Here is a 27,855-nt window from a genome sequence, read left to right on the forward strand (position 1 = left end):
GTTAATGTCATATCATAATTAACCACTAGATGGAGCTATATACAGAACTATGTAAATCACTGACTCACATGCTTCTGCGAGAGAGCTGGAGAAGGCTGTAGAGGAGCAGTGAAAGAGTGTAGAGTACATTTATAGATAGAGTGGAGAGACTAGTATTAGTAGAGTGTAGATTGTAGATTACTAGATTATTATTTACTATAGGGGTAAGTGGTTGAGCTTTAAGAAGTATGTAAATAAAAGTTAGCTTTGTTAATGAATTTAGCTTCTGTGGTCTTTACGAACACTACACCATCCATCCTGATAACAGAATCACAAAGCACAACACCTCTATTAGATGGCTTTTTCCCAGATGAAAATAATCAAGTTCAAATATTGCACTTGTCTCACAGATGCTCGTCTGATGGACTGTATGAGATTGGCCATCTCAAATTATGACCCGGACTTCACAACACACAGATAGTGTGCAAGCACAGGTGTCACACTAAGAATAGGTGAGTATTATGCATAGCATATATTTTTGGAAGTTTAAATAAAGTCAAATTTTTAAGATTCTAAATGTGATCTTTTAGAAAAAAGCTTAAAACGATTTGGGACCACTGCTGTAATGTTCCTGAGATGCACGCTATTGAACATTTTATTACATTAAAGGTGCAATTAAATGTAAGCTGTCGTTGAGGAGGCCGGATCAGTGATTTATACATTTGTATAATTGTCTCTGTTTTTACATTAAACACCTCGATTTATAAACCCAAGTAACCACCATTTTTAACCACTTTATGAACATGTGCTGCCAAAGGAATTTTGTATACGCAAACCAGGATCTCTCTGCTCATCCACATTTTACAAAGCTGTGCCAATTGTGGTGTACCATCTTTTCATATTAGTCATCCCAAAGTGTGAGGTAAGAAGCACAGCAACCAATTTGTCCACAACCAGGTGAAGATAACAATATAATCTCTCTCTTGTGATGTTGGTTGAGGTATAAACATTGATCAGGACACCCAGGATAACTCTTCTGTTCCTCTTCAAAATAATATCATGGAATCTTTTAGATCCACTTGAGCAGGAAGACGAGATTTTGATTTAAAATCATAAATGAAAGATGGCACTTTCACCAATGTCGCATTCCCTCGGTCCTGCTCTTGAGTGTCCGCCTAGATTTTGTGCCTAACTCCCAGCAATAGACCTGAAACTAGATTCGTAGACATTTAGCACAGAAAGAGGCCATTCGGCCCATTGTGTTCATGCCAGTCAACAAAGACACACAACGTTCTGATGCAGAAGCAAGAGTGACAATAAATCTGAAAGTCAAGGCAACATGAAATAACTAGGGTTGGGAACCTAGATTAGTTTCTGCTGTGGTTAAGGCCTATTTGGAAGGAAATGAGCTGGAGTGGATTTTATCTTGAAGTCTAATAAGGTTGTTATGGCTTTGATACAGGATATGGGCTGTGAATCATATACTTCCTTCCTTTGAGCCTCAATAAAAGTTAAAACACTGGAACTTTGATCATTAATTCAACCGAGTGATTGGTAATAGTGCGCACACTGCTCTCGTAGCAATGGAATTTCTGGGCTTCCTTCTTTTGTTTACTAATGTTGGGATCATTTTCAGCCAGGGAGGTAAGGTCTGATTAGTTTTATGTTATTTAATTCAATCAGAGGTGAAAATTGTACTTCCTGCAGTCAACTTATTGAAGTATCTGCTTTAGCATTGCTACGACAATCAGCCTTATACCTCTGAGCCTCATTGCTCTTTTTCTTCTTACGTTGTGAGTATATCATCTCAGCACATTGATTTGTCTTTACTCCCTTCTGACATACTACTTTCTCACCGCCCCCTCCACCACACACATAGACATGCACATCACCCCCGAAGACGCTCATTTTCACTGAGCTACAGTATCACAGTTCCAAAGGTCATTTGTGGTTAATCAGTTTTGCCAGTCATGCTTGCTCGCTGGGAAGGATTTTAGATTATTTGTGTGGGCGACCATTGCTTGGGGTCATTTTTTTATTTGTTCATGGGCGTGGGCATCGCAGGCTATGCCAGCATTTATTGCCCATCAGGAGCAGTTAAGAGTCAACCAGATTGTTGTGGGTCTGGAGTCACATATAGGCCAGACCAGGTAGATATAATAATATGGCAGACTTCCTTCCCTAAAGGACATTAGTGAATCAAATGGGTTTTTAAGACAATCGGCAATGGTTTCATGGTCATCATTAGACTTTAATCTCAGATTTTTATTGAATTCAGATTTCACTATCTGCAGTGGCGGAATTTGAACCTGGGACCCCAGAATACTCTGGGCCCCTGGAATACTAGTCCACTGACAATACCACTACGCCACCTTCTCTAATGATGCAAAACTGGCCACTCGGATTTCAGAATGTACTGATGGATGCTGAAAGACACCATCAACCAGAACTTCTTAAATGGTTGCTTAAGGCAATTAACAATCTCAATCAGGAGATAGATTTGGATTTTCGTTTCATGGGTCATGTTTGATCAGAAACACGACATAGAGGAGGAGGTGGTGACATAGCAAGGAACAGTTCACCAACACTGAAGACAGAGGTAAAAGGCAAAATTGAGGAGAGAAAACAGTGAGATGGTCCTCACAGCTTTGGCAGTAGAAATAATGCAAACTTCATCATGAAAATTTGCTTGCTTGAGGTGGAGGTCCCAGAAATTCTCCAGCCTGTTTGATAGTCGCACATGAAGGAGCCGGACCCAGGAGTTTCTGAATATTCTGTCGAATGGACATTGTACATAAAATGTACAAGAAATTGAATTTGTAATCTTTGTTAAGGAGGTTGTGGTGGGACAATCCCTAGGTGTACAACAAAGGCATAAATGGGTGATTAGTTACCACTCAAATAGCCATGGTACACGGATAGGATTCAAACAGACTGAAATAAAATGTGCCTTTGCAAAGAAAGCCTGAAGCGAGATGCGGTGATTTTTGTTGAGGTTCATCCCGAACAGTTCTATGACGCAGGACTCTGGTCTAGGGCAATTCCCAGGGACGGAGACCGAAACAAACAACTCCTGCTGGAGGATCGTCAGCTCGGTGAAAGATGCTCTTTGGTCTGCCCGAAATTTGTTGGTCTTCTAGTGCAAAGAGTTTTCCACAATAAAGTGTTGCAGACTGGCACATTCCAAAGTCTAGGACTACATGCTGATTGATGTGCTAAAGCTTGGAGCAGCCACCTCAAGAGGTGCAATGTGGAAAGGTCGCTGGCAAAGTCTTATCAGCCATAATGCAACAAGGGGCCTTATGACTCAAATTGAATATATGCAGTGAATATTATATGTATAACAATTGTACTGAAGCATTTCAGAGTGCAACATGATCTATGTAGAAAACTTGAATATTATTGCACTTCCTGTTTTGACCATTTTAAAATCTTTTGTAATATTTTTTCAAATATCTTATGAATTAAGTACATTTTTGCAAAAGTAAAAAATAAAAACAGAAAATTCTGGACGCATGTTATTAAGTCTATGAGTATCCATAAAAAGGAAGGGAAAGTTAATATTTAAAGACCCTTTTTATGGTCACCATTCCTTGTCTCTCCTTTGACTCTGTGTTTAAGTTGGGCCTGCTGCTGGTTTCATCCTGCTCCCATCATCTGTCGTTTCCACACCTGTGCGTAGTCGGAACTCATTGTGGCAGCGGAGTTCTGTCACAGGGATTGAAATCTCACCCACTATGTCCACTCAAGAACACTTTCCAACAAGAGTTAGTAGACAGGAGGAATTGTGGCTGTTTTTTTACTGTCCTTGAAGCCAATTATAGCCAAACTAATACTCCCTACGGAAACCATATTTGCCCATCGGCCAGGAATTGAATGTTATGTAATTAGGTTAGTTACACAGCTGATTGCTTGAGTGAGTTTCTCTGCCTTTAAAGATCGTTTCCACTTAATTCTTTCGGTGATAATTAAATGTGCAATAGTCACAAAATGTGCAGGCCAAATGTGTTTTATATCCCAAAAAATGGTAGTTTAATATCATGTAAATATTTCAATTTTGCACACCAACCTTTTTACATCTCAATCATTGTTAGATACAAAGAATTGTATTTTTAGCTGTGAAATGTACAAATGATACTGCCACATAGAGTAGACAGATATACAATACAAAGTGATAAATCACTTGGTTGCATGGTGTACAGAAAACAGCCTCTCTAAATGTCAGAAAGGCCAAGGAACTGATCATCAACTTCAGGAAGCGTAGCCGACACACACTCCCGTCTGCATCAATGGCTCCGAAGTGGAGATGGTCGATAGCTTTATATTCCTAGGGGTCACCAACACCAACAGTCTGTCCTGGTCCACTCACGTTTATGCAACAGTCAAGAAAGCCCAACAACATCTCTACTTCCGACAGAAGCTAAAGAAATTTGGCATGTCTGCAGCAACTCTCACAAACGTCTACAGATGTGCGATAGAGAGCATCCTATCCGGCTGCATCACAGCCTGGTATGGCAACATGCTCGGTCCAAGATCGCAAAAAACTGCAGAGTGTGGTGAACTCAGCCCAGCGCAACACACAAGCTTGCCACCCCAACATTGATTCTGTATTCACCTCCCGCTGCCTCAGGAAGGCAGACAGCATTATCAGAGACCCCTCCCACTCAGACATTGCCTTCTTCCAGACCCTTTCATCAGGCAGAAGGTACAGAAGTCTGAAGACCCGCACATCCAGACATAGGAACATCTTCTTCCCCACAGCTTCAAGACTTCTCAACGACTCCCCCTCGGACTGATCAGTTCCCTGTAAGAACACTATTCACAACACCCTATGCTGCTCTTGCTCATGTATTTGCTTTGTTTGGCCCCTTGCTCCACACTGTAACCAATCACTGTTTGTCGATGCACCATTTGTCAATGTTCTCTGTTGATTATTCTCTTTGTCTACTATGTACGTACTGTGTACGTTCCCTCGGCCGCAGAAAAATACTTTTCACTGTACTTCGGTACATATGACAATAAATCAAATCAATCAATCAATCAATACACAACAGTTTCATAATGACAATTTGCTTACTTGAGGTGGAGGTCCCAGGAATCCTCCAGCCTGTTTGGTAGTCGCACATAAAGGAGCCAGACCCAGAGTCTCTGAATGTTCTGTTGAACGGACATTGTATATAAAATGTACAAGAAAATGAATCTATAATCTTCGTTAAAAAGGTTGTGGTGGGACAATCCCTGATGAACAACAAAGGCATAAATGGGAGCAAATATGGAATTAAACATGCCCATCAAAGCTGTGAAGCAAAATCCAATAGGCTTCATTCGTACCATTGAGCCACCAGTAACCTGGTTATTATTATTTTTCTATTTTTCCTCTTGTCTTTATTTTATCCTTTAGTTGCCTCCCAGCAGATTCTGTTACAGCCTCTTTTTTCTAACTTCTTGCTCTGTTTCTCTACTTCAGCCTTCAGTCGTTTATATTTCTCAGTTCTGTACAACAGTACCCATGTTGATACCTTCAACTAACAGGGTGATGCAGACCGAGGTAAAGCCGATCAGGGTGGCATCAGCACACATGGTGCTCATGGTGACTACTGGCTGCTGAAGCATTGGAGGAGAAATGTTCAGCTTTAAAGTTGTCCCTGGGCTCAGTCCAGCTGCTGTGATTTCCCACATTGAGAACAATCATTATTTATTTACATTTTTTTTTATATAGAAAACAATCATTGATGAGTGGGACTGCAAGCGATGTATCCCAATCTAGAATAAATGTTTGCCTTTGGCAGGTCACTTTTGGCACATCACAGATCTTCACTGGGACCCTGATTATAAAGTGACAGAGAACCCAAACACCGTGTGTCCTTCATCCTCTAAACCTGTATCAAACCCAGGGAAGTGGGGGAGCTACCTGTGTGACTCCAACTGGGACCTCATCAACCTATCCATTTATACTATGAAAGACCTTCATTCTCAGCCAGACTTCATTCTTTGGACTGGGTAAGTTCTTGGAACTATGAGTGAAAGATAATAGTTAGGTTGCAAAATAAACACCAATTAAGATTGTCCTGATAAGTACCAAAGGTTACTGTAAGTAAAGGGATAGTCTCCACATAAAATAGTGTGCGGCAAACTTTATTTTGCATAGGGAGGCAAACAGCATGTGGGCATTTTTTTAACATGATAAAGTAATTTGTAAGTTATGCAATATTGTTGCCCAACATTACATTTTTTTTGTAATCAACGGGTGCGATCTTTCAGCCAGAAAAGCAGTTCGCTACGGTGCAGCATGGCCAGTGAAAGCTGGGAGACCCCGTTCCCAGGATCTACATGGCTCACAACACCTTGTAGGATTCAACACAATCTCGCAAGACGTTGCAAGGGGAATCCCGCCGACAATGTCGGGGTCAGATTTTGGCAAATTTGAATATAAGTGCGAGACTGTAAGCCTTACTCTAATGTACAGGTTCTCGAGGTACCTGAAGTTTTGGGATTCAACCCCTTCGCCACAGAGTCCTCGGGTGAACGCCGTTTGGTATTGGTCCCCACAAACAGGGACCAGATGGAATGGCACTTGTGGGGGTCTCCAAGGGGATGGGACAGCCCCAGCTGCATGCCCTTTGGGCAGGGTGGTGCCCTGGCACTACTGGTGGCTCCTGGGTACCCTGGCAATGCCACCTGTGTGCCAGCCTGGCACTGCCAAGGTGCCCAGGTGGCACTGCCAGCTGGCTGGGGCACAGCCAAGCTGGCATTTTGTGCATGCGTGTGATCAGGCCAGGGTTGCACAGTGTGGGTGTTAGAGAGCCGGGGAACTCTCCAGCTCTCCCATGTTATGTTCGGGCGGGGGTGGGGGGCGGTGGGGAGGCAGGGGAAAGGTCGTGGATTTTTGTGGGTCTCGGAGATCAGGACGCAACAAGTTCCCTGTTGTAAAAAAAACAGCTATGTGCAGCCTTGGCTGCAAGTTCCCTCTTTAGGTCCCTTATTCAAAGCAAGTCGCGTTGAGTAGCCATGTGTTGCTTGGCACTGCGAGTGCTGGGAAACACGCGGCTAAACGCTCGCTCAGGAACTTTATTCCCTTTTGGGAAGATCGCACCCAACATTTCTTTTAAAGATATTTTCAATGAAGGATGAGACTTTTAACATTGTTTGCGTCATTGTATCGATACCCTTTCTCTGAGCAAAAGGTGATGTATTTATTAACAGTGACAGTATGGGCAGCACGGTGGCGCAGTGGGTTAGCCCTGCTGCCTCATGACGCCGAGGTCCCAGGTTCGATCCCGGCTCTGGGTCACTGTCCGTGTAGAGTTTACACATTCTCCCCGTATTTGCGTGGGTTTCGCCCCCACAACCCAAAAATGTGCAGAGTAGGTGGATTGGCCATGCTAAATTGCCCCTTAATTGGAAAAAAATAATTGGGTAATCTAAATTACAAAAAAAAACAGTGACAGTATTATAAAGAATGTCAATGAATTGGAGTGTAAGGCTTTAAATGAATTAAAAGATTCTTCATAGAAGGGGTGTGGGTGGTGGGGGGCAGCGGTAATGAGAGGGAAGGATCATTTTAACTGACATGAACAACTCACTTGAGACAGTCATCTGAGTGAAGGGGCAGTGGATCCTCACCTCTCTGGCACAGGCCAGCCTCTCTGTCAGTCACTGCTCTCTACTCGGTCAACCCCACAATTTCCCCCACTCCTCATAGCGGGTGAGGCCTTGAATCTCTGGCACATCGCCTCCCATCTTAATCCTTTCCCGGTTTTTATGGGCTATCTTATCCTGAGGGGACATTGTGAGCTGCACATTTTATGGGTGGGGGTTGGGGGAGTGGGTGGTGGCATCTATCGCAGGTGGCATGTGTGTGCATCGCACCTAGACATGAAGGTGTTGTGTTGATGACAAAGATGAAGATCGAATTTGAAGAGGGTATGAGGTATCAGGCAGTGACTTGTCGGTGTGGGGGGGAATTGGGAATTTGAGGGATGGCAGGCAGAACTGATTCCAGGAGAGATTTTGTAATTTACCCTTAAAGCTTGGTGGAGATCGTTGGTTTTCCACCGATATTGGATGGCGTCCTCCTCATCATGCTGCCCGTACTGACAGCCGCTGCCACTGCCTCCCAGGCGGTATTGGTGGCCCTGCTGCTGGTCCTCCAACCCCCTCAGGGGAACAGGATGTCTCGTCTTGCATTCCCGGCATCGAGAAACCTTGTGAGGTCATCACCCCCAAGTGAGGAGCAAGTCTGCATGCTGCCATGCTCGTGGGTTGACTGAGTGAGTGGTGATGAAGTTTAAAAGCAGCTCCCCCTTGTTAGCGGCGACACGCTGAGGTCTGAGTCTGGTGAATCAGCGGGGTGATAGCCAATAATGGCTTTTGGGGCTCATTGCCGGTACTAAATGCCGTTAAATACGGCCCGCGATCTCCCTCTCCACAGCCATCAAGAAAGAGCCCCAAAAGCCATTATTGGCTATCACCCCGCTGATTCACCAGACTCAGACCTCAGCATGTCGCCAATTGTGCCCAAGACTTAGAAATGTTTCCGTTAAATCACACCAGTAGTGTATCTAATGTAATAAAATATCCCGTGTCGCTTCACAACACGTTCTGAAGCAAAATTTGACACTGAGCCACATGAGGTGGTATCAGGACAAATGACCCAAAGCTTGATCAATGAGGGAGGTTGTTTCAGCATCTTAAAGGAGGAAAGGAAGGTAGAGAAGTGGAGAGGTTTAGGGAGAGAGTTCCAGAATTTAAGGCAAGGCAACTGAAGGTGCGGCCATTCTGCAGCCTCAGTGGAAAATGCTCAAACGTTAAATTGAGGTGAAGCTTGCTACATCCGTGATTGAACAGTTTAAAAGAATGCTCACTGTCAGTGTACATGACAAAGGACTATGTATGCAAAGTAGTGAGGGTTGCTCAGTGCCATGGATAAGCTAGCCTCTCACAAGGGGAGAAACTTAATAAGACCATAAGATGTAGAAACAGAAGTAGGCCATTTGGCCCATCGGGTCTGCTCTGCTACTCCGAGAGATCATGACTGATCTGATATGGTAATCCTGAACTCCACTTTTCCACCTTATCCCAATAACCTGTAATTCCCTTGTAATGTTCTTTGATTGGGCTGATGTGGAATCTAGATATTACCATGTGAACAAAGAACATTAGACTTTTTTTCAAACAAAGTTATTAATTACTAACGCTACACGAACAAATAACTAAAATGTCCAAGATGAATACAGTTGGAAACAAATGTCGAACACTAAGATACTACAGAGCTACTCTAATATGCGACTGCTATCAACTCCTTGCAAACACCTTCTGATGGAACACATGGGACTGGATTCTCCATTTCAGGATTCTCCATGTCCTCACGCCGTCGAAAACTGTGGCCTTTTGCGCCAGAAAAACTGGCGTAAAAAGGCCACATATTCATAGCCCTGCAGGGGGCTAGTAGGGAGCCATCGTGAGGTGCGCAGCTCCAGCTGGAGATACGGCTCCCTGCACTTCCGGGTCAGAGGCCGCGCATGCGCACGGCGGCGGCCTCCAGCGGCCACGCCGTGCTCCACGGCAGACTGAGACCACGGAGCTGTACCGCACAAATAGTGCCCCTGATCAGCCGCGCGCCTGACCCAGAACGCCCGCTTGAAAATACCCCGGTCCTATATAAGGCCCCCCTGCCCTCCGATCGGCCCGTCCCCGACCATGACCACTGAGTCCGCAGACGCCACACGAGTATCTCGAATGGCAGGACCATGAGTGGTCCACACCGTCGGGACTTCAGCCGGTTGAGGGTTGGGAATAGCGGGGTGGGCCTCCAGCAATGGCCGCAGGTAAGGGATACGCGGTGCGGCGTAATCCCCGAGTGAGTCGCTTTTCAGAGGCCGGAGTATCGAGGAATTGGCGTTGGTCCCGATTCGATGCTTGGAACTGGATTCTCCACCCAGGTGCAGGATGGGATTTCAGCATCGGAGTGCGGAGAATCCAGCCAGGATGCACCTGGGTCCCGTGCTGAATACTCGACCCACCTGCTGGTCGGATTCTCGAACTACAACAGTAAAACCTGTAACTTCTAATACACATGCAGACGATGATGAACTATTCATATTATATACAGATGATAGTCTACCTAGCATCACATCCTCCTTTCTTTTGAAATAATTTTGAATCATAATCATGTACATTCATACTATATATATATTACTTTAGTCACGTAAAGCTGCAATAATGCAAAAATGACATTTCACAGTCCAATCAATCAAGCTGTTGATGTTCATAAATTGAGTCTATCAGGTTGTCTTCGAATCCTAGTGGATGATCGCAGTTCTTGAGGTGAAAACAAGGTAGTCTGGTGATTTTCTGGTAAACTAACTTGCCCATTGGTTGCTTCAATGTTCAGTGTTTCTACAGCTGTGTGTGGAGTCTCAGGCGTAACGAGGAGGAGCCGCCCCAGTATCCAGTCTTGACTGAAGAGTAAACGGGTGATTCGCCTTGAGCTTTAGCAACGCTCTGCGACTCCATCTCAATATTGAGCCTTGATCCATGAGAATGACAAAGGAGTTGGGACCTGCCTGCCTTATGACTTTGGCCGTCATGGACCATCCTTGTGGTGTCTCAAGCCTGACTGTATCATCTGGTCCCAAACCGTCCAACATCCTGTTGAAGTGGTTGTAGTAATGTCCTTCATAGAATCATAACATTTACAGTGCAGAAGGAGGCAATTTGGTCCATTTCGTCTGCACCGGCCCTTGGAAAGAGGCCCACATTTTCACCCTATCCCAGTAATCCAGCAACTTCACCTAACCTTTTTGGACACTAAGGGCAATTTAGCATGGCCAATCCACCTAACCTACGCATCTTTGGATTGTGGGAGGAAACCGGAACACCTGGAGGGAACCCACGCAGACACATGGAGAACGTGCAGTCTCCACGCAGACAGTGACCCAAGCCGGGAATCGAACCAGGGACCCTGGAGCTGTGAAGCAACTGCATGCATGTGCTACTGCGCTGCTTGTTTCTGCTTTTGAGCAGTGATTATTTTTTGCCTTTTGGGCTTATTACGGATTTTTTCAGGAAGCATTATCCGCAGCTTCCTACCCATTAGCAGTTGAACTGGAGCTAACCCACTGCTCAGTGGTGTGGGACAGTACGCCAAGAGGGCTAGATACGAGTCACTGTGTGAAGCAATGGCCTTCTTGAGCAGAGTCTTAATGATGTGGATCCCTTTTTCTGCTTGCCCATTGGATTGAGGGTCCTGCGGACTGGAGGTGATGTGTTTGAAATCATGGGCGGGATTCTCCTCTACCCGGCGGGGCGGGTTGGTCCCGGCATATTGGAGTGGCGTCAACCACTCTGGCGTCGGGCCTCCCCAAAGGTGCGGACCCCAGCGGGGGGGGTCGGAGAATCCCGCCCCCTATCTCCTAGCGAAATCCTGCCACTTCCAACTGTCAAAGCAGGGACCGTTATCGCCCATAACAATATGTGGTATGCCATGACGTGCAAAAATATATTTTGCACATCGGATCACGCTGGCCCTGCTGGAATTCAGTAGTTTCATTACCTCCGGGTAATTGGAGTAGTAATCAATTCGCAGCATGCATTCAGTGGCATCCAGGTAAAAAAGATCAACCCTGATCACCATCCATGGTTTATTGACTAGCTCACTTTCAGCCATGGGTTTCTTGCGTTGACGGTTCTGATATCATTGGCATGTTTCACCGTGTTCCACTGTTCGTTGAATATCCTGATTGATCCCTGGCCAATAAACCGATTCTAGGCCTGCCTATTGCACTTCTCGATCCCCAAGTGCACTTTGTGAATCTGTATGATGATCGTGTGCCATAGTGATTGTGGAATGACTATACTGTTTTTTCTGAGCACAAAGCCTTTGAATGTAGCTCAGTTCGTGCCTGACATTCCAGAACTTAAGTTGATCTTAAGTTGGTCTTTTCTCTACATGACTGTAACATTACATTCTGTAGTCTCTCCTTCCTTCCCTATGTATGGTATGCGCTGTCTATGTAACATGCAAGAAACAACACTTTTCGCTGTGACAATAATAAATCATATCAAATCAAAGAACGTGGAGCATGAGTCTGTAGACCATCCCTGTCTCATATGAAGGATTACCTTCTGCAAGTTTTTGTGTTTCTCAGTCTCAGCCTTAATCAATTTGGAATTGTTGTCTGATACAGGCAGGATTTCCATCACTAGATCGACCTGACCATGTAATATTTCCGAGATGGCTGTCCGCTCCATATTGTCGGTTGCTCTGGAAAGGCCATCCACAACCACAATGTATTTGCCTGGCAAATACACTAGCTCGAAGTAGTACCTCTGTAACTTCATGATTAGCCTCTGGAGTTGAGGTGACATCTCACCAAGGTTCTTTTGAATAATTGACACTAGTGGTCGATTATCGGCCTCTGTTGAACGTTGGCAGGCTGTAAATATAGTTGTGGAATTTTAAAATTCCCACCACTAGTCTGATTCATTCTTTCTCGATTTGGACATCCCGTCTCTCGGTTTCTGTCGCTCTAGATGCGTATGCTACCGCTTGCGATGTCTTATCTGTGTTTTCTTGCAGCAAAACTGCCCCGAGCCCATTCTGGCTGGCATCAGTCGATATCTTTATGTTCTTTGCTGGTTCAAAGAATGCTAAAACTGGTGTGGGCGGTCAATGCATTTTTCAGATTAGACCACTCTGTTTCATGACTGTCAGTCCACTCAAAGGGAACAGCCTTCCTTATTAAATTCCTGAGATGCACCATTTTTGAGGCTAAGATGGGGATGAATTTTCCCACAACGTTCACCATTCCAAGCAGACATAGTGCCACTTTCTTGTCATGCGGACGAGGCATGCTGACAATGGCTTTTAACTTCTCAGGATCCGGCTGTACTTCGTTTGGGCTGATGTGGAATCTCAATATTGCCGTGTGAACGAAGAACATGAAAAATTGTTTTATAAACAAAGTTATTAATTACTGATGCTACACAAAGAAAAACTAAAATGTCAAAGATGAATACAGTTGGAAATAAATGTCTAACACTAACTTGCACTAACATACTACAGAACCACGACTGCTATCAACACCTTGCAAACACCTTCTGATAGAACACATGGTGCATCCGGGTCCTGTGCCTGCAAAGTCGCTTCACTGCTGGTCGGATGCTAGAACTACAACAGCAAAACATGTAATTTATAATACACATGCATATGATGATGAACTGCTCCTATTATATACAGATGATAGTCTACCTATCATCACATCCCTTACTGATTAAAAATCTGCCTCTCTCAGCCTTGAACATACTAAACTTGAAACGGAAAAGCTTTCTACACCTTCAAGGATGTGCCTTTCTGAATAGTGCACTGTCTTTCTTTTTTTTTGCTTTTTTAAAAATTTAGAGTGCCCAATTCATTTTTTCAAATTAAAGGGCAATTTAGCATGGCCAATCCACCTAACCCGAACATCTTTGGGTTATGGGGTCAAAACCACGCAAACACGGGGGGAATGTGCAAACTCCACACAGACAGTGATCCAGAGCCGGGATCGAACCTGGGACCTCGGCACCCCAAGCCAGCTGTGCTAACCACTATGCCACTGTGCTGCGCTATAGTGCATTGTCACCCAGTGATCTACACTGATGTTCTTTTGAGGATGTTGTGTCTTGTGACATGACAGGATGTAGGGTTACAGCTTGTTGCAATGAAACTTTCCCACATCACTTGTCAGAAAAGGCCAAATATACAGAAACAATTTCTCGCTACCATTGAAACATTGCAAAAGTACTACCTTGTTATAACCCGCACAAGATCTACTGGGTTGGAGCAATCAGTCTCCCCGTGAGTCTCGCCTAGTACGAGCACCCCTGCTGAGGGAGTGGGGAGTCTGAGGACATTCATGATTGAGTTGTGTATAAAGTTGGCCAGGTATGGAACCGACAGAACAGACTTGGCTGGGATCTGATGTATATTGTAAATATCTAATTGCTTTGCAATAAACCTAGTTTTCTTTTTACCAACTCAATTTGGACTTGTTTGTGGCCAACAAAAAAAAATTAACACACTTATACAACATTGTCTGACCACTATTTTAATAGAAGCATTGACCCATTTAATCTTAATAACAATTTGGGCTCAGCAGGTCCCCAGTGGCGGTTTTCTGGCAATAGACCAGGGCTCCAGCAAATGCTTCTTATTCAAATCCTCACATCCATCAGCTTCAGCCACAGCTGCGGCCTCAGACCATCCCGTGGAGGGAATTCCACCTCCACAATTTTAGCCTGGCAGCTGTGGCCATAAGTCATTTAAAAGTCTTGAGGCTCCCACGAGTCCTCCTGGCCTGTCTCGCAGCAGCACCCACCTCTCTCAGTGGGGCATCTGGCAGGACAGCATTGCGGGCCCTCCCATTGGCTCAGTCAGGTGCCTGTCCCACACACCATCCTTAATTTGATGGTAGTCCCGGAAGATGCCTCTTAATTGGCTGCCTCCAGTACGATCATGCAGACCTGCAGTCAGGCATCAACAGTTGGGTCAGGACCCACGCGTTGTCCCAAGCTATGAATATCTTCAATGGTTTTAAGATTCTTCCCCTTATATTTCACTCTCAAAGAGACTTACAGAGAAATGGAGAGGGAAGGGGACAAATAGGAAAGCAATTCAGGATGGAGTCAAGGAGAATGGGGGTTTCAGAAATGTTACGGCGTTCAAAAGGCATCTTGACAAATGCATGGATAGGATGGGTATAGAGGGATACGGCACAAGGAAGTGCTGAGGTTTTTGGCAAAGCTTGGTATCATGACCGGTATTGTCCTGGAGGGCCGAAGGGCCTATATCTGTGCTGTATTGTTCTTTGTTATGGACACGGGGGATAAATCTAGAGCAAATTCCACTGGACAAGGGCTGAAGGAGCAGTTACCAGGGGCAAATTTTTTGGTCCCGTCAGCATCAGAAAGCTTGGCAGGCGGGGGAACTGAAACTGAGGCCAGAAATCAGTTTCCCGTTAGCAGGATGAACTTTTGGTGTGATGTCCTCAGGACTTTAAGGGCAGGTTAATGGTGGGTCGAACTTCCTGACGAACAATGTCGCCCCCCTCAATGCTGACGTCTTAACTATTCTTGAAGTAGTCGATGAACAGCTTTCATCTCTGGGCAAACCCTCCACAGACCATCTCAAGGCAAACTTGATCTTTTCCCACCTGAGGAATTGCGCGAGGCCATTCACCCATACCCCCTGTTTCGGTGGCCCTGAGTCCCTCCATTCCAGCAAGATCCGTTTCCGGGCTACCAGGGAGACAAAGGCCAACACGTCGGCCTCTCTTGCCCCCTGGACTCACAGGTCTTCCAACACTCCGAAGATTGTCACTTCTGGACTCGGGATCATCTTCACCCTCAGCACCTCAGACATAATGTCAGGAAACCCCAGCCAAAATCCCTCCAGCTTTGCACAGGCCCACAACATGTGGACATAGTTCGCAGCCCACCCCCCCCCTCCCCCCCCCCCCCCCCCCCCCCCCGCACACCACCCACACCTATCCTCAACCCCTTCAAAAAACCTACTCATCCTACCTTGAATTGAATAAGGATAAGCCTGGCACGCAAAGAAGATGTTCCCCTCAAAGCCTCCCCCCACAGCTCAGCCTTCAAATCCCTCCCCACCTCTTCCACTTGTGCTTGACTTCTCCTATCGGGGTGCCCTCCCAGAGCATTAGTTCTTTGTTGATTTGAGACACTCTGTCCTCACCTACCCCTGTTTTCGACACCACCTTGTCCTGCAACCTCGGGAGCGACAGGTCAGGAAAGGATGGCACCTTCTTCCTCACATAGTCCCTCACCTGCAAGTACTGGAATCCATTCCCACTGGGCAGCTCATATTACTCTACCGGCCCCTCCAAGCTCGAAAATCTGCCCCCAATGAAAAGGTCCCCAAACTGCTCAATGCCCGTCCTTTGGCACTACTGGAACCCTGTGTCTAGTTAACCCAGAGCGAACCTATGATTCCCGCAGATCGGTGCCCAAACCCCTCCAACCTCAGGTGCCACCGCCACTGTCTCCATACCTTCAGGGCCAACCCCACCACCGGACTTGTGAAGTACCTGGCCGGCAAGAACGGCAAAGGCGCCGACAACAGTGCCCCTAAGCTCATGTCCTTCCAAGAGGCTGCCTTCATCCACTCCCATACCGACCCCTCCCCTACTTCCCACTTCCTTACCATGGCTATATTTGCTGCCAAGTAATAGTTCATCACATTTGGCAGGGCCTGCCCCCGCCAGCCCCCACCACGTCCCCGTTCTAGCAGCACCTTCTTCACCCGTGGGGCTTTGCCCGCCCACACAAACCCCGAGATCAGTGCATTAACCTTCCTAAAAAAAGCTTTTGGTATAAAAATCGGGAGGTTCTGGAACGCAAATAAAAACCTCGGGTGAACCGTCATCTTCACGGTCTGCACCCACCCCGCCAACAACAGTGGAGCATGTCCCACCTCTTAAAATTCCCTTTCATTTGCTCCACCAATTGAGCTAAATTCAATTTATGTAGCTGCTGCCATCCCTGCGCCACCTGGATGCACAGACACCTGAAACACGGCCAGCCTCCTCTTCTGCCCCCTCACCTGGATCGAGAAGACCTCACTCATCCCCATGTTTAATTTATACTCAGAGAACTGGCCGAATCCCTCCAATATGCCCATGATCCCCCCAATTCACGGCGTCGAGGCCCCAGGTTCGATCCCGGCCCTGGGTCACTGTTCTTGTGGAGTTTGCACATTCTCCCCGTGTTTGTGTGGGTTTCGCCCCCACAACCCGAAAGATGTGCAGAGTAGGTGAATTGGCCATGCTAAATTGCCCCTCAATTTAAAAAAAAATTGAATTGGGTACTCTAAATTTAAAAAAATGTTCCCCCCAATACCTTCCATGGGTTTGATATTTAAAGCAATAAATTGCCCGCATACAGTGAGATCCTATGCTCCACCGCCCACATCCCTGCACTATCCCCTGCCAACCCCTTGCCGCTCTGAGTGCCATTGTCAATGGTTCTATCGCCAAAGCAAAGAGAAGTGGGGAAAGTGAGCATCCCTACTTTGTCCCACGATGCAACCAATACAGCACGGTAGCATAATGGTTAGCACAGTTGCTTCACAGCTCCAGGGTCCCGATTTGGTTCGATTCCCGACTTGGGTCACTATCTTTACGGAGTCTGCACATTCTCCCCGTGTCTGCGTGGGTTTCCTCCGGGTGCTCCAGTTTCCTCCCACAGTCCACGCTAAATTGGCCATGCTAAATTGCCCTTAATGTCCAATAATGTTAAGTGGGGGTTACTGGGTTACAGGGCTAGGGTAGATACATGGGCTTGAGTAGGGGGCCCTTTGTAAGGGCCAGTGCAGACTCAGTGGGCTGAATGGCCTCCTTCCGCACTGCAAATTCTATGAAGAACCTAAAATACCCCAAACTCAAGCGTCCGTACACTTGCTGCCGGTGCCTGGTGAACAACCGGACCCAATCTACAAACCCCTGCCCAAACCCAAACCGCCCCAGCACCTCCCACAAGTAGTCCCATTCTACCCGGTCAAAGGCCATCTCCACATCCATAGCGACCGCTACCTCCACATTCCCTCTGGGGGCATCATTATAACATTTACCAAACGCCTAATATTGGCCGACCGATGCCTCCCCTTTACAAACCCCGTCTGGCCTCCCCCTCTCACCCCCTGCACACAGTTCTCAATCCATGAGGTCAAGATCTTAGCCAGAAACCTGCCGTCCGCATTCAGCAATGAAATTAGACGGGAGGTCCCACACTGCTCTGGGTCCTTATCCTTCTTTAAAATTAAGTAAATTGAGACCTGAAACAAGGTGGGGGGTTCTCCCCCTTCTCCTTTGCTTCGTTCAATGTCCTTACCAGAAGGGCCCCCAGGTCCCCCGAATATCTTTTATAAAATTCGACTGCGAAGCCCGCGTGCATTACCCCCATACCCTCCATCACCTCCACCAAACCAATGGGCACTCCCAGACCCTCTACCAGGTCCTCCTCCACCTTGGGGAACTCCAACCTCTTATAAAAATCCTCAAATACCCTATTCGCCCCCACCGGGTCTAAGACCATGGGAGGGATTCTCCGCCGGCGGAGATCTCCGTTTTGCCGGCAGCCCAGGGGTTTCCTGACAGCGTGACGCTGTCCCACAATGGGAAACCCCATTGACCAGCTGACGTAACGGAGAATCCCGCCGGCGGGTCGGGGCAGAAATGTGGCGCGGCAAGGCGGAGAATTCAGCACCATATTTTCCCTCCTATCCTTCACCTTTCCCATCTCCCTTGCCGCCTACTGCTTCCTCAATTGATGTGCCAACATCCTACTCGCCTTTTCCTCATATTCATAGACTGTCCCCCTGGCCATTCTCAGCTGCCCTACTGCCTTACCTGTAGACACTAATTTCTGCCGCTTTTTCAACAACCCAGCGTCTGGGGCCTCCGAATACCTCCTATCAACCTGCAGATTTTGTCCACCAGCCACCCCATCTCAGCCCTTTGCATCTTGTCCCATGCACCAGTATCGATATAAACTTCCCTGACCACTGCCTTCAGCACCTCCCATAGCGTGACGGCCCACACTTCACCCGTGGTATTCAGCTCCACATACCCCCGATAGTAGCCCTCAACCCCTCACAAACCTCCCCAACTGCTAATAATCCCATACCCACCCTCCACTGGGGGCACTGGGCCTCCTGTAAAAGTCCTCAAATACCCCATTCACCCCCATCGGGTCTAAGACCATACTTTCCCTTCTATCCTTCACATTTCCCATCTCCCTCACAACCTACCGCTTCCTCAATTGGTGGAAGACCTGACCTACCCACCCGTTCCTTAGTCTGGTCTGATCCCCGATCTTCAGGTGTGTTCCCTGCAAGAATGCCACATCCGCCTCTAAGCTCTTCAAATGCGCGAACACGCGGGACCTCTTGACCGGCCCATTCAGTCCTCTCACATCAGTCGAGTCGGAGGAAACCCTTTCAATTCCCTTGCCACTGCCGATACCTTCCCCTCCCCGACCATGGACTCGATCGATCCAATTTCGGCTCAATAACCGCATTAAAATCCCAGCCCCATTATCAGTCGGTGCGAGTCCAGGTCTGAGATCTTCGTCGGTGCCTCATGAAGTCAACATTATCCCAATTTGGGGCATAAACGTTCATCAGGACCACCATCAGGGCTGCTTCACGCAACGCTCCGGGCCCACCCTCAGATGGCCACTGTCATCAACACCCCTCCTATTGTACCTCAACAGCCCCACCCCTGTCAGCAGTCCCCCCCTAAACAAAACAACAATCCCAATCCCCCTAACACAGTGTGATGAACGGTATTAATAACTGCCGTAAACGGTACCTGACCTTTAATACCTTGCCCCTTTAAGAGGCTTGGATCCCTGGGGGACTCCGCCTCTGGCTACGCCCCCAGGAAACGGTATATAGGATAAGGCTCCATGTGGCGAGCACACTTCTCTCGAATGCTGTCCTGTTCTCTGTAGATTAAAGCGTTTTGATTATCGACCTCGCTCTCGCGTCGTAATTGAGGGTCCCTCACACAGTAACCACCTGCTCACCCCCCATTATGTTCCTGTGAAGTAGGCCGCCTAGCTAGCCTGGCGGTCCCTGCCCATGGCACCTAAAATCATACCCCCCATTGACTCCCCCCCCCCCCCCCCCCCCCCCCCCCCGCCGCTCACACTCTCCCATGGTACAAGCAACAATAACAATAAGAAGGAAAGAGAAAAGGAGAATAACACACACACAGAAAAAAAAAGGTACACTCACCCAGTGTACCCACAATCCTCCAGCTTCTGGTTACAGAACCCTGAGTAAAAAAAGGTACTCCTCTGCCACACCCCCACTCCCCCCCACCCCCGAGAAACATGAAAATAACAACAATAACAGTAAAAAAAACTCCCCAGCAAGGGGGGCAGAGAGAACCAACATCTCCAAACACCTCCCCCAAAGTCCAATGTCTCCCTTCTCCTGCCAGTCCATTGTCTCCCACAAACGCCATTGCCTCCTCCGGTGTTCCAAAGTAATACTTACTGCCACTGTGGATCACCCATAGGCGGGCAGGGTACAACATCCCGAACTTCACCCTCTTCTTAAAGAGGGCAGACTTAATTTGCTGAAACCCACACTCCTCTTGGCCAATTGCGCACCCAGGTTCTGATATACTTGGAGCTCATTACCATCCCAGGGACATCTCCTCGTCTGCCTAGCCCACCTCAAGATCTTCTCCTAATCCAAGAATCGGTGCAGCCTCACCACCATTGCCGTCGGCGGCTCATTAGCCTGCAGCTTCCTTATCAGCACCCTCTGCGCCCAATCAACCTCCAGGCAGCGGTCAAAGGCCCACTCCCCCAACAGCTTCTCCAGAATTTTGCTACCTAAGAACCAGTGTCCACTCCCTCAATGCCTTCTGACAACCCCACAGCGCTCATATCCTGACTCCTGGAGCGGTTCTCCAGATTCTCCACTTTCTCCTTGAGATGCTTCTCGGTATCCCTCAACATCTTGATTTCGGCTGCCAACAAAGTAAGTTGCTCCTCGTGCTCCCCCACTGTCTTCTCCACCTTCTAAATTGCCTGATTTTGGGTCTCCAATCTCAGTTCTACATGGCCAATCCCTGCTTTCAGCAGGTTTACCGTCTTCACCAAGTCCTTCAGAGCTTCCCTCCTCTGCTGGCTGAACTTTTCATTCAAAAAGACCACCAGCTGCTCCATCGACCATTGGGCTGGTAGGGCCGATCCTTTGCTCTCCGCCATCTTTCCCTGTACTGCAGGAAGGGTTTCTTGCTCTCGCAGCACGGTAGCATTGTGGATAGCACAATTGCTTCACAGCTCCAGGGTCCCAGGTTCGATTCCGGCTTGGGTCACTGTCTGTGCAGAGTCTGCACATCCTCCCCGTGTGTGCGTGGGTTTCCTCCGGGTGCTCCGGTTTCTTCCCACAGTCCAAAGATGTGCAGGTTAGGTGGATTGGCCATGATAAATTGCCCTTAGTGTCCAAAATTGCCCTTAGTGTTGGGTGGGGTTACTGGGTTATGGGGATAGGGTGGAGATGTTAACCTTGGGTTGGGTGCTCTTTCCAGGAGACGGTGCAGACACGATGGGCCGAATGGCCTCCTTCTGCACTGTAAATTCTATGTAATCTATGTAAACTCCTTTCTTCTAAAACCACATCTGGTCCACAGATCCATTCACCAGTGGAATATGGTCTTCCTCCACCAGTCCTGCACCTTTTACCTTTAAAACATCCACCCATTATTCAGCAAAATGACCAACAAAAATGCCTCGAGCGGGAGCTCCCAAATGTGCGATCACTCACACCATGGCCGCCACCCGAAGTCCAAGAACATTCACATTCATGACTGCACGTGTGGCATGAATATGGTGCAGTTGACTTCTTCTCTGATGAACAGTGAGCTGCAGCTACATTGTCCTTTTTGGGGACTCTCTGTAAGTGTCTTTTCTTGAGACCGGTGCAAGTTCTGTGGAGGGTGACTAAAGAAGGGTCAGCAGGAAAGGTCGGAACAGCGGCTAAGTGACAGTGGGAGGGATAGTACAGGCTGTTTGGGAGCCCTTTCAGTGTGGCGCCCGGGCCTTTGACCCTATGAGGCAACAGTGGGGTCAGCGACTTGCTTTTTGCCTCCGCAGTGAGCTCCTCACAGATGCACATGTATGTGATGAGCTGAACCAATCAAGATAGCATGTATCAGCCGTCCTGCCCCAGAATGGAAGATTCCGAACAAAGAGGGAACTTGAGGTAAAGAGAGCGAGCAGAAGATGAACAGATATGTCCAACTGGAATAGATTACAGAGGGAGGGTGTGGCCAGGCCATGGAAAGATTTAAAACCCAAAACAATGGATCTTAAAATGAAAACACTGGGCCTTCTGGAAATTGGCAAGGAGAGATGTGGGACATTATGAAATTGAGGAATGGAGTACTGTGCTTTAAATAAATGAGACTTTGTACAGGTCAAAATGGAGAGTTTTAAAAGTCACTATGAATTGACACAGCTACAGTGAGGATTCTGTAGCTGCTGAGGGAGATGTGGAACATGGTGGAAGTAGGGAAGAGGGAACTGTGTTGTTTCTTGTGTCTTAATAAAGCTCGTAATCTCAAAGTTGGAGTAGATGCTTTATTGTGAGTTTGTTCTGTCTTCAGTGCTCAACTTACAGCTACCTCAAATGCTGCTTGCCTGTGTCTTGCTCCCTGTGTCTTGCTCCCAGTTCCCCCTTCTGTGAAGTGTGCCCTCACTTCCTGTTCCTCTGCATTTATAGCTCTCCCATGCTCCCTCTAGTGCTTGCTCAGTTGTATTGCATCTACACAGATCTACAATCACCACAGGAACATTCCCTCTTTCTGTTTGGGAACTAACTACTGGCTGCTTACTTGTACAGAGATTAGGAACTCAGGTAAGGAATACGTTTTCCAACATGGGAGCCGAGGGGAAGGTGAAATTTAACTTGAGTGGGGCCGTTAAACAGATGGTAGTGGATTGACCACATTACGCAACCCATGTAGATTCGCAGTGCAGTCTGTCAGGAAGAAATTCGGGCTGGGTGTCCAATGTGGTTTTCTCCCTCTCCAAACTGGAATTTCACTCTCAGGGTCCATGAGGAGACATCAATAGGGTTTCACTCTCAGGATCCATGTGAAGCCACTGACAATGTCAGGGGCTGGTTTAGCTCACCAGGCTAAATCGCTGGCTTTTAAAGCAGACCAAGCAGGCCAGCAGCACGGTTCGATTCCCGTACCAGCCTCCCCGGACAGGCGCCGGAATGTGGCGACTAGGGGCTTTTCACAGTAACTTCATTGAAGCCTACTCGTGACAATAAGCGATTTTCATTTTCATTCATTTTCATTTCATTTCATTTCATTTTCATTTCATTTCATGTCATATTTCTGTCCCATCTATTATCAGATTTCTATATTTCTTAACAGATTGCTTATTAACCAAAATGTTTTCTGCAACGTTACAATGGATAATCTGTCATGGAAATTAGCACAGATGGGGAACTGCAGTCCATAATAACATGGGATTCCTGGGGCAATGTCAATATTTACAAGGAAGGTAGATCAGTACTCGAATGGAGAGTATGGATGCGAGAAGCCATGTCTCACTACCCATGATGAAATACTTTGAAAGACTCCTGTGCTGCTACATACCAGCTGGAGAGCATTTTGGCTTTTATAGAGTATAAAATCCTTTATTTCACCGGTTGATCCCATTTATCTTGTTGTGCCCAAGTCTCTGCCCTTGCTTTGGGCTGTATAATGTTCTGAATGTGTGACCTATTAGAGTAATCATTTTTTAATCATCTATTAAGGCACAAAGTACAAAAGCTGCCAGAAAATTAATTATAAATAAAATATGTAACAGAATTATTTTCTTCATCTGTAGGACTGCTTTGCAATGTCATAGAAACTGTGCAGTTTAAAGGAGAGTAGGTTACAGAGAGAATTGCATTGTCGACAATACCAAATCATGCCAGTCCCAGTTATTCCATGTTGCCATTTATGCTCAAAGTGAACCTCCTATCAGTGTATCCTTCACTTTCTTTCACAATCACGTGATTATCTAAATGTATCCCTTCAATACTTCTGCGCGTTTTGTCTCAACCACTCCCTGTGGTTGGGAGGTCCACATTCCCACACCTCAAATTTTCCAGCCGTTCACACCGGCGGGGTCCTTCCAGCAGTGCACCCCATCACGTGGGCTTCTAGGCGGCGTGTGGTGACTTCAATGGGAATTCCCATTGGCAGCGGTGGGAGCAGAGAATCCCTCCGCTAGCAAACGGAGCAGCGCCTCCGAGAAACATGCGGCTGTGAGACCGGAGAATCCCACCTTTTATGTAAGGAAGTGTTTCTGGAATTGCCCATTGATGATTTTTATGGCCAATAGTTCTGCTCTTCCCCACAAGTGAAATCTTTTTTCACTTACCTTTTTAAAAATGTATTCAGAGTACCCAATTGTTTTTTTCCAATTAAGGGGCAATTTAGCGTGGCCAATTCATCCAGCCTGCACATCTTTTTGGATTGTGAGGGTGAGACCCACGCAAACACGGGGAGAATGTGCAAACTCGACACGGACAGTGACCCGGGATCGGGATCGAACCTGAATCCTCGGTGCCGTGAGGCAGCAGTGCTAACCACTGCTCCATCATGCTGCCCTCATTTTTACATTTCTAACTATTCCCAGTTCTGATGAAAGGTCACAAATGTGAAACGTTAACTCCGGGATTGATTCAATGGGAAAAAACAGAGTCCCGTTTGTGCATGTTCAGAGAGGGGTGTGGGGAGTTTATCCTGCAGCGCCAAGAATGACCCCGCTATCAAATGGGACTCTTGGTTTCTTTTGGCCTCGGCAAGGAAAGCCCCGCTGAGGCGGCACTTACCTTTGTTTCCTACACTGACAAGCCAATTTTAAACGCTGCCCCGATCCCTGGACCCCCCCATCATGGCCTCCATACCCCTGTCCCAACAACCCAACTTAACTATTAGGAATGCTTGAGCACCCCCCACCCCCCAATCACCCAACTTCATAAGGCTCGATCTGATCACTGGCAGTGCTACAACATCCTGGGAGTGCTACCTGGGATATCTCAAGGTGTCCTGAGCATCGCAAATCTCATGAGAGGCCATGTCGCGCCCTGAGTCAGGCCGACAAGGCCATTCGATCGGGACCATTTCTCTCCCCACAGATGCTGCCCGACCTGCTGAGGATTTCCATTTTTTTCTGTTTTTAAAACAGTCTCTCATCCTTATCAAAAAAACATTTTACAACTCTAAACTTCTCGGTCAGGTCATGCTCCATCCAGCCTTCTCTTTTCTAGAGAACAAAATCCTGGTCTGTACACTTTTATTGTGAATCTTTATGTACCTTTTCCAGTGCCTCAATATCTTTTTTTACTAATATGCAGAGCAGAACAGGACAGAGAACGTTAAATATGGCCTAAGCAAGTTTCAATGTGACTTCTCTGCTTTTCAATTTTATCCAAGGCTTATTTTACAAGGGATTGTTCCAGATGTGTGCCTTATGCAGCATGTATGATTTCATTTCTTAGAGTTTTGTAAAGCAGGTTGGTTATTCTAGAAAATTCCTCCCATGTCCACTTTCAACCCCTGTGTTCATAATGAATCTGCCCAAAACTTCCTTTGTTAACATTGTTTAGCAGTGAGAGATTAAACCCACCGTGGTTTCCAGATAAACCACCATCACAATCCTGTGTTCAAGTTCAATAAATGTGGGTTTACAACTTCAAGAAATTAATTCTTTTGCTCTTCAATGAACATTCAGTGACGACACTCCTCATGTTGGTGACGAGAGGCTCGGTGAGAATGCAGTGCTGCGGATAATAAGCAAGTTAACCCAGCTTATACGAGAGGTGTTTCCAGGTATGTGGCAATATGTATGTCCGGAATTCTCTGGCCATTGTGATTCGGTTTTCCCACCGGCAGTGCATCCCCATCCGCGGGTTTCCCGGCGTGGTGGGATGACTTCAATGGGAAGTTCCGTTGTCAGACAGCAGGATCACATCGTCCCGCCACCAGCGAACGGCACGCCGCTGAGAAACACATAGCTGGGGAACCGGAGAATCCAGCCATGAACCTTTATCAGCCAAGTGAAAACTATGTTTAAATGTCTGAGGTGCAGTAGCCTGAAAGGAACTATCACCAACCAGAACAACTGTAACCTCGGATGGTTCAAAACCAAACATCTCACCTATAAAGTTTACATTATTTAAACATGTCATCCTAAAAGAATACTGCTTTTAAGGAAACAAAATAGATTATGGCAAAGCTCTTCATGTTGAATGAGTAAGCGACAGTCATGGGAGAAACATCAGTATCACTGACAAGTCCGACAACAAGAATGTAATTCTTATTATTTCATTTGGGCACTTAGAACATAGAACATACAGTGCAGAAGGAGGCCATTCGGCCAATCGAGTCTGCACTGACCCACTTAAGCCCTCACTTCTACCCTATCTCTGTAACCCAATACCCCCTCCTAACCTTTTGGACACTAGGGGCAATTTAGCATTGCCAATCTAACTAACCTGCACGTCTTTGGACTGTGGGAGGAAACCGGAGCACCCGGAGGAAACCCACTCAGACACGGGGAGAATGTGCAGACTCCGCACAGACAGTGACCCAGCGGGGAATCGAACCTGGGACCCTGGCGCTGTGAAGCCACAATACTATCCACTTGTGCTACCGTGCTGACCTATAAAAGTTTTACTCTTTCATGAAGATGATGACGCTTTAAGTCAACTAGACCCACTCTCCTTCCCACTTTTCACATGGGCCCTGCAAATCATTTCACTTCAGATGGTGTGTACCATCTACAAGATGTACTGCAGAAACTCACCAAGGTTCCTTCAACAGCACCTTCCAAATGCACAACTTCCACCATCTAGGACAGTGTGTTTTTAAAACTTCTTTTCCCAGGACCCACTTTTACCAACTGGCCAATCTTCGGGACCCGTGCCGACTGACCTTCATGATCCATGTTGACCTTTCATGACCCAGCCGGCTGACCTTCGCAACCCACACCAGCTGACCTTTGCAACACACCATTTATACTTACCTTTAATGCGACAGGAGAACCTGCTTGGTCTTCACAATCTCACTTGTTTTGTCATTCAATGTTACACTTCTGCTAAGGACCTCAGCTGGTGATTTAAGTTCTCGCTGCATCTTTGTTCTCAAACTTGCCATGCTTAGTCTTCAAATACCTTTGAAGTTTTGAGGGTTTTAAATTTAAATTTCCCAGTACTTCTCTGCATATGTCACACATGGGCTTTGCATCCTGATTTGAATTGGCACAATTAATAAAGCCATACCTCAAGAAATCATCTTCATATTGCTTTACTGTGAATTTCAGCTTCTTCTAATGGGTTGTTCACCAGAAGACCTGGAGCTCACACCAGCATTGCTTTGTCCTGCCATGGACTCTCCTGTGCAGCTCTCTCCAGCAAATTTAGTTGTGAGATACTTGCCTATTTTTGTCTCTGGTCCTCTCTTCTTTATTATTAAACGTTCTATTTTCAATTCTTCAGTCCTGTTACCTCGCTTGTTGGCAGCTACAAAATGGAGGAATCTCTCCTCTGTGATTTCACGCCAAAGCACGGATATGCAGGGCACTTGATGTCAGTGTATGTACTGGGCAGCAAGACACCAACATTTTGAATTTGGTTAGCGCGCTGACGTCATGAGGAGGCGATCTGCCATTGCTGGGCTCGCCGCCTGCCCACTGGGGATCTACCTGAACAGGCACGAATATGCGGGTCAGCCGCCATTCTTGCAAGCCGGTTGCAGCCAGCATTTTAAAAAACCCGGTCACGGCCTTTGGGCACTTCTCCCGCGATCCGGAATGCCATGACTGATTGTTCTGTGACCCTCCTGACACGCATCCACAGGTCATGATCCCTAGTTTGAAAAACCCTGATCTAGAAGAACAACAGCAGCAGATATCTGGGAACCCCCTCCAATCCCCGCCCTAAACTGGTCAAACCTTCCCTACCCACTACCCCAGGCTTACCTCACTGTGGGATCCATTGGAATCCCGGCAGCACCCCCTAATGAGCTCCTGGCACTGTCAGGACTCCCTATTCAGGGTGGAAGTCCCACTCTCCACCCATTTAGTCTATTAACACTGTTATGGCTGTGGGGTGGACTGGCATGGAGCAACTTGGGTTGCAGCTGACTGTCCTTTGGATGGAGGGTATCCGCCCTGCACCATGCCCTCCCTATCCACTCCCCCACTCTCTGCCACCCCACCATAAAAAGCAACAACAGCAAAAACGCTGGAACATGTGAACTGTCTGCATGCAGATTCTTAGAATTG

The 27,855-nt window shown here is 46.9% G+C and overlaps 1 protein-coding gene and 1 pseudogene across 5 annotated transcripts in view; one reads left to right on the forward strand and one right to left on the reverse strand.

The window, feature by feature from the left end:
- The window catches only part of smpdl3b (sphingomyelin phosphodiesterase acid like 3B), a 119,235-nt gene that overhangs the window by 16,474 nt on the left and 74,906 nt on the right, over positions 1-27,855 (forward strand). For 2 of the 5 annotated variants that reach the window (XM_038796425.1, XM_038796421.1), the window contains exons 2-4: positions 390-491; positions 5,769-5,979; positions 25,303-25,400. In XM_038796425.1, the coding sequence (XP_038652353.1) occupies positions 5,936-5,979; positions 25,303-25,400 (142 nt within the window). In that variant the 5' untranslated portion in view covers positions 390-491; positions 5,769-5,935. Of the gene's footprint in view, positions 1-389; positions 492-1,137; positions 1,624-5,768; positions 5,980-25,302; positions 25,401-27,855 lie in introns of those variants that run through there. The other 3 variants (XM_038796416.1, XM_038796427.1, XM_038796432.1) reach the window with 3 other exon arrangements.
- Positions 2,655-5,568, reverse strand: LOC119965675 (annotated as a pseudogene).

This window comes from Scyliorhinus canicula, chromosome 1, assembly GCF_902713615.1.
Source record: "Scyliorhinus canicula chromosome 1, sScyCan1.1, whole genome shotgun sequence".
NCBI lineage: Eukaryota > Metazoa > Chordata > Chondrichthyes > Carcharhiniformes > Scyliorhinidae > Scyliorhinus > Scyliorhinus canicula.